Source organism: Bison bison, unplaced genomic scaffold (assembly GCF_000754665.1).
Source record: "Bison bison bison isolate TAMUID 2011002044 unplaced genomic scaffold, Bison_UMD1.0 scf7180017864527, whole genome shotgun sequence".
NCBI lineage: Eukaryota > Metazoa > Chordata > Mammalia > Artiodactyla > Bovidae > Bison > Bison bison.
Window position 1 is genome coordinate 8171438 of NW_011495078.1, and position 12689 is coordinate 8184126.

General features: G+C 41.6%; 1 protein-coding gene across 1 annotated transcript in view; it reads left to right on the forward strand.

The window, feature by feature from the left end:
- SLC10A2 (solute carrier family 10 (sodium/bile acid cotransporter), member 2) overlaps positions 1 to 7495 on the forward strand; it is a 20413-nt gene extending 12918 nt beyond the window's left edge. Inside the window, exons 3-6 of the mRNA XM_010831470.1 lie at positions 473 to 561; positions 2062 to 2237; positions 4583 to 4740; positions 7186 to 7495. Coding sequence (XP_010829772.1) covers positions 473 to 561; positions 2062 to 2237; positions 4583 to 4740; positions 7186 to 7277 — 515 coding nt within the window. The 3' untranslated portion in view covers positions 7278 to 7495. The remainder of the gene's footprint in view (positions 1 to 472; positions 562 to 2061; positions 2238 to 4582; positions 4741 to 7185) is intronic.
- Positions 7496 to 12689: the final 5194 nt, after the last annotated feature.

The window sequence follows — 12689 nt, forward strand, 5'->3', positions numbered from 1 at the left end:
GCCTGCAGAATCCTGGACTTTTTTCTTTTATTTCTACTACTGTGAAGTAACAGACAGTTGTTAACTATCATCTTTGTACACCCCAAGAATACACACACACACACACACACACACTTTGAAAAGATATTTTTCATAGGATATAAAACTCCAAAGCCAAATAAGCCAAGATGCTGACAAGTTGAAACTAAAAGATATCAATTGATAGTATAAGGAAGTCTAAAAAAATTAATCTAAGATTTAGGGAAAGGATTTATATCATCAATATAATCGATTTTTCCACCAGAAATATTGAATTATGTACTGGAGTAGGTGAAGCAGTAGAGTTTGTGGGAGTTTGTTTGTTTTTTAATTATTTAGTGTCTTCAAGAAAGGAGTCTGATCTATATCTTAAACCTTTTGGAGACCGCTTATTCTTGTTTTCATCCTCCCTGTGCTGCGTTCTGTCGATCACACTGCTCTCTGTCACCTTCAGGTATATCTCTGGTGGCTCTTGTTGTTCCCGTCTCCCTTGGAATGTATGTTAACCACAAGTGGCCCCAAAAAGCCAAGATCATCCTTAAGGTAAGAGTCCCACGTCACTCACGGCACAGGCAGCGCACTCAAGGCCCCAACGTGTGTGCTGCAATGACGAGTCTCTCCATCAACTGAACTGGTTTTCTCACGGGATCAGAAAGCCCCTTCTAAGGGGCCTTCGTTAGTAGACACGCAGCCCATTCCTCTGGAATGCCCTTCCCTGTCCACGTGGCAAGTTTTCATCCACCCTTTGGGATTCCCAGTTCACCCCATTCAAATGCGGCCTCTTGGCTTTTTTCTACTCTGTACACACACAGCACTTTATTTTACGTCTGCTCTGTGGGTTTGTATTATAAAATATATCTAGATGGCTGTCTTAGAAAATAGGTCATGTCTTTCTCACCCCTGTATCCGTATGGCCAATCCAGTGCCTGGCAATTGATAGATTTTATATTTATATAAATATATATATATATATATGTGTGTGTGTGCGTGTATATGGGTAAGTGTATATATACAGATAGAAAAATATATTAAATATATAATGTGTGTATATTACACACATATATATGTAAAAAATGATACATATATATATACATACACATACAAATGATGACATATATAATGAGTAACCATTCATTCCCTTTCACCAACTATATTCTAACCAGATGAGATGGAGATAGATGATACAGATATACAGACACGGACTGTATGCGTGGCTGAGTCCCTTCACTGTTTGCCTGAAATTATCACAACACTGTTAATTGGCTATACTCCAATACAAAATAAAAAGCTCAAAAGGAAAAAAAAAGATGTATATATATGGACAGATTCCACTTCCCAGTGGGCAAAATAAGCCATCTAGTGTTCTTTTTTTCCTCTCACAAAAAAAAAAAAAAAAACATTATCATCTCCATTTCTTTTTTTTCTAATGTGAAAAGGAGACAGCAATAATATCTAGTGTTCTTTTTTTTCCTCTCACACAAAAAAAAAAAACATTATCATCTCCATTTCTTTTTTTTCTAATGTGAAAAGGAGACAGCAATAACGCTAGTGTGGCTCACCCATGCCTTTTTAACTTTCATAGAGTTTCATTTCCACTTTCTCATTACCAAGACAATCATAAAAGGTGACTAGGGCAGGATTTCATCTTCAATCCTAGATGAAAAAGCTGTGCCTCGGAGAGGGTTCATGACTGACCTAAGGAAGGCAGGCAGGGGGAGGTGAATTTGGAAGCCAGGTCTTCTGATTCTTCCTGGAGTGGGTTCTCCTCCCCTGTGACAAGGATGATTTGCAAGTAGAACATCTTCTTCAGGCCAACTGAGATTAACAGCACTCCGTGTCCTGTTAATCTTCCTATAACTGGAAGCGTGAGGCAAGCACCAGCATTTCCCATGGGTCTACCATGACCATCGGGCAAGAGACACACAGAGGGGTCACTGTTCTCATTTTCCCAGAAGGAAAGAGAGCCTTAGGCTTCTTCTCCCAAAAGAGTACTTGAGATTGCTTCAACTCACAATTGTTGCTGCTGTTGTGTCTCTCTTCCAGATTGGATCCATCACAGGCGCCCTGCTCATAGTGCTCATAGCCGTGGTTGGAGGCGTGCTGTACCGGAGCGCCTGGATCATACAGCCCAGACTCTGGATCATAGGAACCATATTTCCCATAGCTGGCTACTCCTTAGGGTTTTTTCTGGCTAGGATAGCCGGTCAGTCCTGGCACAGGTATGGTGTTTTTAGTGAATCAGACTAGGAATTTTCTTCTGTGATAGCCACTGTATTCTTCTCTTCTGTGTGGGTGTGTGCACAAGCGCTCAGCCGTGTCCACCTCTTTGCAACCTCATGGACTGTAGCCTGCCAGGCTCCTCTCTCCATGAAATTTTTCAGGCAAGAATATTGGAGTGGGTTGCTGTTTCCTACTCCAAGAGATCTTCCCGATCCAGGGATCAAACCTGCATCTCCTGCATCAGCAGGCAGATTCTTTACCACTGAGCCCCCTGGGAAGCCCAACTCGTTTGCTAGGGCTGCTCAAAGTACCAAAAACTGAGAGGCTTCAACAGCAGAAATCTGTCTCCCAGTTCTAGAGGACAGATGCCCAGAATCTGGGTGTCAGCAGGATAGGTCCTTTGTGAGGAATAAAGGGGAGTCTGTTCAGGTCCCTCCCCTTGGCTGATAGATGCATCTTCCCGTTTCTCCTCACACTGCCTTCTTTCTAAGGATGTCTGTATGTTCATATTCCTGCTTTTCATAAGGACACTGGTTGTATTGAACTAGGGTACATCCAAATCATGTCTTCACTATTAATAACTGTATCTTTAGTGACTTTATTTCCAAATCATGTCCGAATCTGAGGTCCTGAGGGTTAGGACCTTTAGCATACGCATCTAGGAAAATACAACTCAGCCTAGAACAGCTGCAAATACAAGGCAAATTCAAAATTTCTCGCCTGTCATAACGTTCACCCTATTTCTGACGACATCACTCTGAGTAGATGCATTCATTCCTAAAGTATGCACATTCCCCAGGAAGACAACACCGACTGCCTCTTGCTGTTCAAATGCTCCTGGATACCCTGCATACAGCGCATGTTGACTCTTCTGCAGTCACATACTCTTATTCTCCAAACAAAGCGACTTCCACAAAAGCATCCACACCTGCCTTGTGACCTACAAGGCTCCTCTAGCCAGAAGCGAGATGAACTCATGATCCACACAGGTTGTGGCACGTCTGGGCCTGCTACAAGGAAGGGCATTTCATCTCCAACCAGCACATCGGAATGTAATTTTATTTTATCCTTTTTATTTATATAAAATGTATTCAGTATTCTGTTGAATAAGTATATATCACTTATAAATGAACATTATCCAATATACTAAGTATAACATACATAAATTATACATATGTGCACTACAGAAATAGATGACAAGATATTGTCTACTGCTCAGAGGATAAAATAAGCTAACTGGTGTTCCTTGTTCCTCTGGACCAGAAATATTATAAACCTCAATTTTTTTAATGTAAAGAGGAGAAAACAGTAACAGCAGCTTTTGTTTACACAAGACTTTTTAACGTTTATAGAGGTTTTTTAAATTTTATTTTATTTTTATTTGGAGGATAATTACTTTACAATTAGTGATGGTTTGTGCCATCCATCACCATGAATCAGCCACAGGCTGATGTTCCCTCCCTCTTATACACCCCCCCCACCTCCCTCCCTATCTCACCCCTCTAGGTTGTCATAGAGGTTTTATAGAGGTTCATATCCACTTTCTCATTATTACAGTAATCATTAGGGTGACTAGAGTAAGATTTCATCTATGTATATGTAGAGAAAAAGGTAAAATATCTATATTATCTAATAATATATTAATAAGTTACATATTTGTCTAATATAAATAAAACTATGTGAATAAATGCATTAAAACAGATATATTTATACATACATATATATGTACTTGTTCTCACATTTGCTTTTTTTCTGGAGTAATTTTTTTTAGAATAATTTAGTGCTGTGTTATCTTCCAGTGTACAGCAAAGTGATTGTTATACATATGTGCATATTATTTTTCAAATTCTTTTCCATTATAGATTGTTAGAAGATATTGAGGGTTTCCCAGGTGGCTCAGTGGGTAAAGAATCCACCTGCAGTGCAGGAGACGCAGGAGACATAGGTTCAGTCCCTGGGTCTGGAAGATCCCCTGGATGAGAGCAAGGCAACCCACTCCCGTATTCTTGCCTGGAAAATCCCATGGACAGACAAGCCTGACGGGCTACAGGCTATGGGGCCTCAGAGTCGGACACTACTGAAGCGACTAAGCACGCGGGCACGCACAAGATATTGAGTGTAGTTCCCTGTATATCGGGTCTCCTTGTTGATTACCTCCTTTATATATAGTGGTGTGTGTCTGTTAATCCCAAACTCCTGGTTTACCCCTCCCCGCCCTCTGCCATCCCCTTTGTAACCATAAGTTTTCTACACTCATGTTTACTTCTACTGTTCACAATAACAAAGCAGAACAACACCCAGAACAAACCGGTGAAAACACTGGTTCTCCGGACTTCTCCTTCAGGTGCCGAACCGTTGCTTTGGAAACAGGGATGCAGAACACACAGCTGTGCTCCACCATCGTCCAGCTCTCCTTCACCCCCGAGGAGCTCAACCTCATATTCACCTTCCCGCTCATCTACAGCATCTTCCAGATCATCGCGGCGGCTCTGTTCCTGGCAGGTGAGGAGCACTCACAGTCACCTTTCATGCCGACGCGCTTCTTTGAGGAATCCTGAAGTTGCCAGTACGGCATTTTTTAATTCCCAGTTTCTGGCAGTGAAATAAGTGGGTGGTGAAAGTCGCCCATATTAATATGACTTGATATTAAGCATATCAAGATGATGTACTGAGAAAAATGGTTCCCTGGAGTAGGACATGGCAACCCATTCCAGTGTTCTGGCCTGAGAAACTCCATGGACTGGAGGGTTACAGTCCACGGGGTCGCAAAGGTCAGATACAATGAGTGACACACACACTCACACACACACACGTATAGCATATTTATCAGAAAATTGGTGTAACAAGAGACATTTATCAGGCTAAGTTATATTGGAAGACATATATGTGTACATATATAATTTATATATATTTATTTATATATATTTTAGTAGCCATACAATTGAAACAGTTGAAGCACACTCATTCTTTATTTCAAGTATGGGGAATAGCAAGTCTGATTTTTTTATTTTATTCTAACGTAGCATATAGCTCTGATCCATTAGCCCCTGCCACTTGCCAGCCTTCACCTGCCTGAAACTTTTCTCAACATTTTCTAATGACTGGTGATATTTGACCTTTGTTTTCAAACCCTGGTTTTCTTTATTTTTAATAAAGAAACTTCACCGTTAAGCTTCATGGCACTTTAACAGGGACAGCATAGTGAAGGCGGATGAAAAATTAACATGACTCTTAAGTGATCCAATAAGCAGATACAGTTGTGCTTTTCCACTTAGCTCCAATAGGTATTCAACTGGCCCATGGGAGCTAATCGTTCTCCACACTGTGGTCTTGAATGTAGTTCTCAAAGCACAGTTTTCCTTCCTAGAATAGGGCCCTCTGGATCCATTAGAAACGTTCCAGTGAGTTATCACCGGTCCAGGACAGAGGGCTCCATGGCCTAATTACCTTGTTTTCTCTTTGTTGGAGATGCACCCAATTTGGTGCACTGTGGGATTTTTCCAAATAAGTACTGGCGGCATCTACCAGACAAACCAGAGAAAGTAGACTGGCGATGGAGCAGTCGCATAGATTTACTAGTTAAGTAACTGGGATTAATAGATAAGCTGAAGGAATAATGGAAAAGTGGGTAATAGCATCGGTCTTATATTTTGCCACAGTTTTAGCAGCAAGAATATAAACCAGGAGGCGCTTCTCCTAAGGACATGCAGTGCTGAGACATATTTTGGTGCAAAGATTATAAGTCTAAATGTTTTTTGGACCAACGAAAGGAAAGAAGGAGGGAAAGAAGGAAGGAGAAAATAGTTTGGTTAAATAAAATCAGTGCTAAGGTGAGGATTCCTGGCTTAAAACAGTGCGTAATAAAAGTAGAATATTTTAATTAACCACAAGTTCAATTCAATAGAGTCAATAGCTCAGTGGCTTCGAAACTAATATATTAGAAGTGTGGGGACCAACCATGGAGATATGGATCTTGACGTATGAAGACCCTGGAAGCAGGCTGTTGTCTTTCTCAGCTGTGCGTCATCACAAGAGTTGGCGTTTACTGATCTCTTGGTCGTCTCCCAGGGTTGTACTACACACTTGAGCATTTTATCTCACAATTGCCCTATGAGACAGATAGCACTATTATATCAATTTTAAGTGTGAGGTACTGGAATCTGAGGGTGCCAATAAATAATACCTTCTCTTCCCCTATTGACTTTGGAACCAAATGAGAAGTAGAAGGGAAAAAATATCAGATACTTAGATAACAAAATAGCACATTTATTGTATTCAATTGATAAAGCTTAATTAGAAAATACAGCTGGCAACAATGACCAGATTGGGCTTGTTAATACCACCCCTTTTCATTGCTTCCCACGGGTGCATTTAGCACACAGATACATCAACCACAGGCTAGTCTGTCCAGGTGTGAGCTGATCTCAAAAATATTCTGACACAAGGCTGCTATAAGAGAGTAGCAGCTTCATGGACGAGAGGAAGGCTGATCACCCATCAGCCAGGGCCCCACCATCATGGGAAGAAGTGCGTGAAGGCTGGGAGAGACAGTTATTCCAGCTCAACTCCTCCAACACAGACCAGCAGACCAAGGTCTTGACAATGCACCTTAGCTTATCTGTTGAGGACCTGTGCATAACTGGGAGATGGTAGGGACAGAAGACGTGCTTCTGTGGTTGTTACTGGTAAGTACCAGCAACCTAACTGATGCCTGCCGAAGTCAGGTGAGTGCATAGCCCCTCGTGTGCTAGGTCCTTCTGCAGTGCAGTCGCCCCTCTTACCATGAGGGATCCATGGAACTCAGAGCAGGGGTTGTGCTCATTACTTGCCTCCCGCCCACAGAAAATGCCAACTGTTTTTTGAGTTACCAATTACAACGCCTGTCCAATGTAAGTTGGCAGCTGATTACTACGAAATTTGCTTCATCTGCTGTGTGTTGTTTTCTAGTGTACGTGGTATACAAGAAATATTATAGGAAAAACAATGTGGAATTTCCGGAGGGCAGAGACAACGAACCAGTACCTAAGTCATCGTTCTAACAGGTCAATGAAGGATTTCAACCAGACGAAAAGCAAACACCAGTGGACCAAAAAGCATCCTAAAGAATATGCTTTAGCTCTAACAAATACTTAATTCTTTGTTTGGATAGGATATTTGGCAGAAAAAAAGTTACAGTGAAAATTTAAATTTGAATTGAATTCGTGTATTGGTTTTGGTACCAAGCGACTGGCGATCCAAATATTTAATGTAACAAATATTTGTACACATGTATGTGATTTTATATATATATATATATATATATATATACATACACACACACACACATATGTATACATTGGTTTTGAGTATGGCCCCAAAATATCCTTGAACATCAGACTAAACCCAACATAGGACACAAGAGAATTTAATAACCAAATTAGAATTCAGCCCATAACTTGATAGGGATTTTTTACATCTGTCACTCAGCCTTGGGAGTCCAATGATGCTCACTTGATTTTTTGTAGGAAAAACAGAATTCTTCAAATTCAATGGCTTGAGTTTGGCAAAGCTCTTTGAGCCCTGGAGACTTGCCCGTATGACTCTGGTTACTATGACAGCTAGCTGGTTCATAGGAAGCCCACACAGTAGACATTCTAGAGCAGAGAGGGGGCAGTAGGCACAGAGAGCAGGAGATGCTTTGGAAGAAACAAGATTGAACTCCATTCAATGGGAGATCATGGCAAATACAAGGAAAAGCGAAAAAACCAGAAACTTGCTTGAAATGTGAGACCAGAGACAATGAGATACACAGGAGTAAGTAGCAGTAAGAATGAAGCCAGGGAGCCAGCGGGGAAACAAGTAAGGTATCACACAGTGAGAAAGAGGAGGACAAACCCAGGGCCCAGAGTGGGAAGGGCATTGCCAGCTGAGTCCCTGGGCTGCTGTAAACAGGTCTAACAGGAGGAAGCTAAGAGGATTTGGACAATGGCAGCGAGGTTTCAAGGCAAATGTGGAACAGCTGGCCAACAGTCGGGTCTCCATCACCAGGCTAATTTAATCTCCTTTCCTTCACTCTGCAGCGATTCATTCTCAATTCAGTTCAGAGTAGGTTAGTTCCATTTTCTATTGGGTTGACCAAAAAAATTCGTTTGGGTTTTTCCGAAAGATAGTACAGGAAAAACCCAAACGAGGTTTTTGGCCAACCCAATATTCGGCCATTTTTCACTGCCTCATCCATTGCCTTTCAGACGTCTCGGTTTCCAAGGGCCTGTTGCATTCGGTTGGTGTGAGTTCGGGTCAAGCTGGTGCTTCAACATTACAGGATCATGAATTATAGGATCAGCTCTTAGCTCTTCGAGTATCAATGGGGAGGGACTCTGCTTTGAAATGCGTCCCATTTATGCCTCGTTATACTAGGTTCACATTTACAATTGAATGAGTCCTCTGTATGCTTCCATTGTCAAGCAAACATATTAAAAGGAACTAGGGATTTGTTTAAAGGCTAGTAGGGGAGAGGTTTTACCAATCTTCCTATTAGGGAGGGTCAAAGACTATTGTTCCAAATGGTGCAAAAGGAAGACTTTTCCCTCTGTCTGTCAAGTTCTTTCTACACTTGTCTAATAAAATGGGAAGCAGGCAGATGCACTAAAGACATGCCATGAATTCATATCATAATTTCAAGACGCCCAAAGTCAAGGGCCTGGATGCCAGCAGCTGCAGCAAGCAGATTTTTTCCTCCCTGTTCATCAAGATATGTAAGTCAAACAGAATTTGGCTCTCTTACACAACATAGTATCTTGTGAGTTGCAGTTTTTTTTTTCTAATGTGCTAGAGGGAAGAAAAATAGCTGAGCTTTCTCAAATGAAAGTTCTCTATTTTTAAATGGGTTTGAAAGCCTGATTAAATTATGTATTTTATTGCTTCTGTGAGTATCCTATTAAATGAATATTTTATTTTAAAGGCTTGAATAAATGAAAATAATTTTTGTAATGACTGGGCTGGTCTATTTGGATCTTTGCAACCACTGTCTTCAGTGTTCAGTTCCAGAGAATTTTCAAATGTTCAATTGTTTCTCGAAAAGTGCCTGAAAGAAACTCTCAATTAAATACTCTAATAATTAGTTCTCCCACTGATACAGATTGAGGTGGTCCCCAAGAAAATCATACCAGAGGAATATTAACCAAAGATTCTTAAAAACAGGGTGACAATGCCTGATTTTAAATAATAGTAAAAGTCAGGTGGCTCAGTGTCAAAGAATCCACCTGCCTGTGCAGGAGATGCGGGAGACACGGGTCCCATCCCTGGGTCAGGCAGATCCCCTGGAGGAAGAAATGGCAACTCACTCCAGTGTTCTTGCTTGAGAAATCCCATGGACAGAGGAGCCTGGCAGGCTACAGTCCACGGGGTCGCAAAGAGTCAGACACAACTAACCACACACATAAATAAGACCACCACCACCACTTTCTATGAAAAATGTACAGAGAGAGAGAGACAGAGAGATGCAGAGATATGGAGAGAGACGGAGATACTTCATTTATGGTCATGGTGCATTAAAATCTCTCTCGTCGACAAGACTTGAAGAAATGCAGGTTATGACCTTCACTTGGCCGCTCACAGACACCACTGTGTTCTCCACTGGGAAACTCTCACTCTCTTCCAGAAGGGAACAGTTTACCTTTCTGGGAACATCTGGCATTCCATTGCCTCTTAAACTTTTACTTCTGAAGAACCACATTAGCTTAGAACAAAGGTCTTCAGGCTGTGGTATGGATGCTCCCAGTACATGAAATTGTCCCAGGAGTACTCAGGCATGGATGGGGAAACAGGTCCCACTTCTTCAGCTTGCACGCGTACACTTTCCCAAACCTCCCCTGCTTAAATACCCCAACGCTTGAGATGCCCTGGGTTCTCCCTTCTCACCCTCTCCCGGCAAGATGCTCTCCCTTGAAAAAGGAAAGCCTTACTCTCACCAGCCCTCACCTTTCTACAGCGCATCAGCCCAGAATAAAAGACTTCTGAACACCAATTAAAGGAACAATTCAGAATATCAGTGTCTAAGAAAGGCTTCTCATCTGTTTATTTAAGATTTTAGAAATGGAGTGTTCTGACCTGCGTTGGGATATTTTGAATCTAGAAATACTGTACAATGGAATAGGAATGAAGAGAATTTTCTGTTAATGGCCAGCATTTCCATCCTCAACTATTTACACACACAAAAATAAATAAATCAATCCTCACTGTGAGAGCAATCAAGGGAGCCTTGGTTAGAAACACTGAGAGAAGACACATTCATCCAAGGACGAAAAACTTCCAGCAAATATCCAAATTTTATCTATCCTGAGTCGGAATTCTGATGTGAAGGGATTGGTACAGGAACCCATGTTGAGGTATCTGTTAGGACTGAAAGATGGAATTCAATATTTTTTTTCTGGCAAAAAGTGTGAGTTAGCTGATTGGCTGGACAATTAAGAAACATGAAGGGCATTTTCCATAAAGTAGATGAGCAAAATCTGCAGCAACAATGTTTTCTAAAATATATTTTAAAACATGTCATAATATAAAATTATCCTACAGTTGAAAACAAAAACAAAATGATTAGACTATGTAAAGACTCTCGGGCTTCCCAGGTGGCACAAGTGGTAAAGAATCCCCCTGCCAATACAGTAGACACAAGAGAGGTGGGTTCGATCCCTGGGTCAGGAAGATCTCCTGAAGAAGGATATGGCAACTCACTCCAGTATCCTTTCCTGGAGATCCCATGGATAGAGGAACCTGGAAGGATCATAGGATTGCAGAAAGTCACACATGACTGAGCAACTGAGCACACACACATATGAAGACTCTTACAAATCAATAAGAAGGAAAGTGATAAAAATGAGCAACAGACTCTTTAGCAAAGAAGAGCAGTAAAGCCAATAAGCACAGGACAATGGCAAACAATAAATGGAAAGATGCTCAACACCGTGAACAGCTAAGTGACAGGGACGTCGCGCAGTTGTATCCAAATCTTTGCAGCCCCATAGACTGTAGCCTATCAGGCTCCTCAGTTCATGGAATTTTCCAGGCAAGAGTACTGGAGTGGGTTGCCATTTCCTTCTCCATGGGATCTTCCCGATCCAGGGATCGAACCCAGGTCTCCCGCATTGCAGTCAGACACTTTACCGTCTGAGCCACCAGGGAAGTCCGGTATGAAGAGTTAAGATAACTTCAAATCAAAATCACGAGGTATCACTGCATCCCAATAAAATAGCTAAAAGAAAAAAAAAATCACTGATGACAGGGACTTACCTGGTGGTCTGGTGGCGGAGACTTCAAGCTCTCAAAGCAAGGGACCCAGGTTTGATCCCTGGTGAGGGTACCAAATCCCACATGCTGCAATTAAAAGATCCCGCATGCTGCAAGGAATATCGAAGATCCTGCCTGCTGCTACTAAGACTCGGCACAGCCAAATAAATTACTGATGACAGTGAGTATTGATGGGGATATGAACAGCAACTCTCAGAAACTGCTGGCAATAGGGTCACTTCAAAACCAGTCTGCAGTTTCTAATAACATTACACACACACTAACTGTATAGCCTGCGATCTCACTCCCAGGTGTTGACTCAGATCCTAGAAGTAAAACATAGTAACAGAAAGATCAGGGCCAGACACCTGCAGGAGGCGTGGACTGCAGCAGGCTGGGGTACCATTGTGGAGTGATGGAAATGCTCCTTACCACGATGGTGGTGGGGGTTACCAAATCTTAAACATTTGTCAAAATGCACAGAACTGTACCTATAAAACTGGTGAGTTTTACTCTGTGTAAATTACACCATTTATAAAACTGATTAAGAATTGATGCAAAGAGCTGACTTACTGGAAAAGATCCCGACGCTGGGAAAGATTGAAGGCAAAAAGAGAAGAGGGAGGCAGAAGATGACTCAATGAACACGAACTTGAGCAAATTCCAGGAGATAGTGAAGGACAGGGGAGCCTGGCGAGCTGCAGTCCAAGGGGTCGCAAATAGTTGGACATGACTTATCGACAGAACAACAGCAAATGTATTCCATTCCCAATCATCTCTGAGAATACTGAGATAAATTTGGAGCCTCTAAGTCAAAGACTAACAGACTCTAAGAGCTATTTGATAAGGCTTAGCCAAGCCTTCTCAGTCTATTACATAGACACGGAAACAGTGAACAGTGCAAGTTCTAGAAATCTTTGGAAAACCAGGTATCTCCAATTCTTTGCTTTCCACAAAACTTAGAGATTCTAATCAGGTTGTCAACCTTGCATTAGTTTTCTTTATAGACAGCTGTGATTTCTTTGGCACGTAACTTGGAAGAAGTTCAAACTTGAAGGACAATAAATAGATACCAAAGTCCTTTCATTGTCATCTCTCTCTTTGTGTGAGACAAGGTTGATCAGCACTTCAATCTATAAAATTCAGCAAGAGGAGCAAAGTAGATGCTGAACCCTATTCAGCTGAAG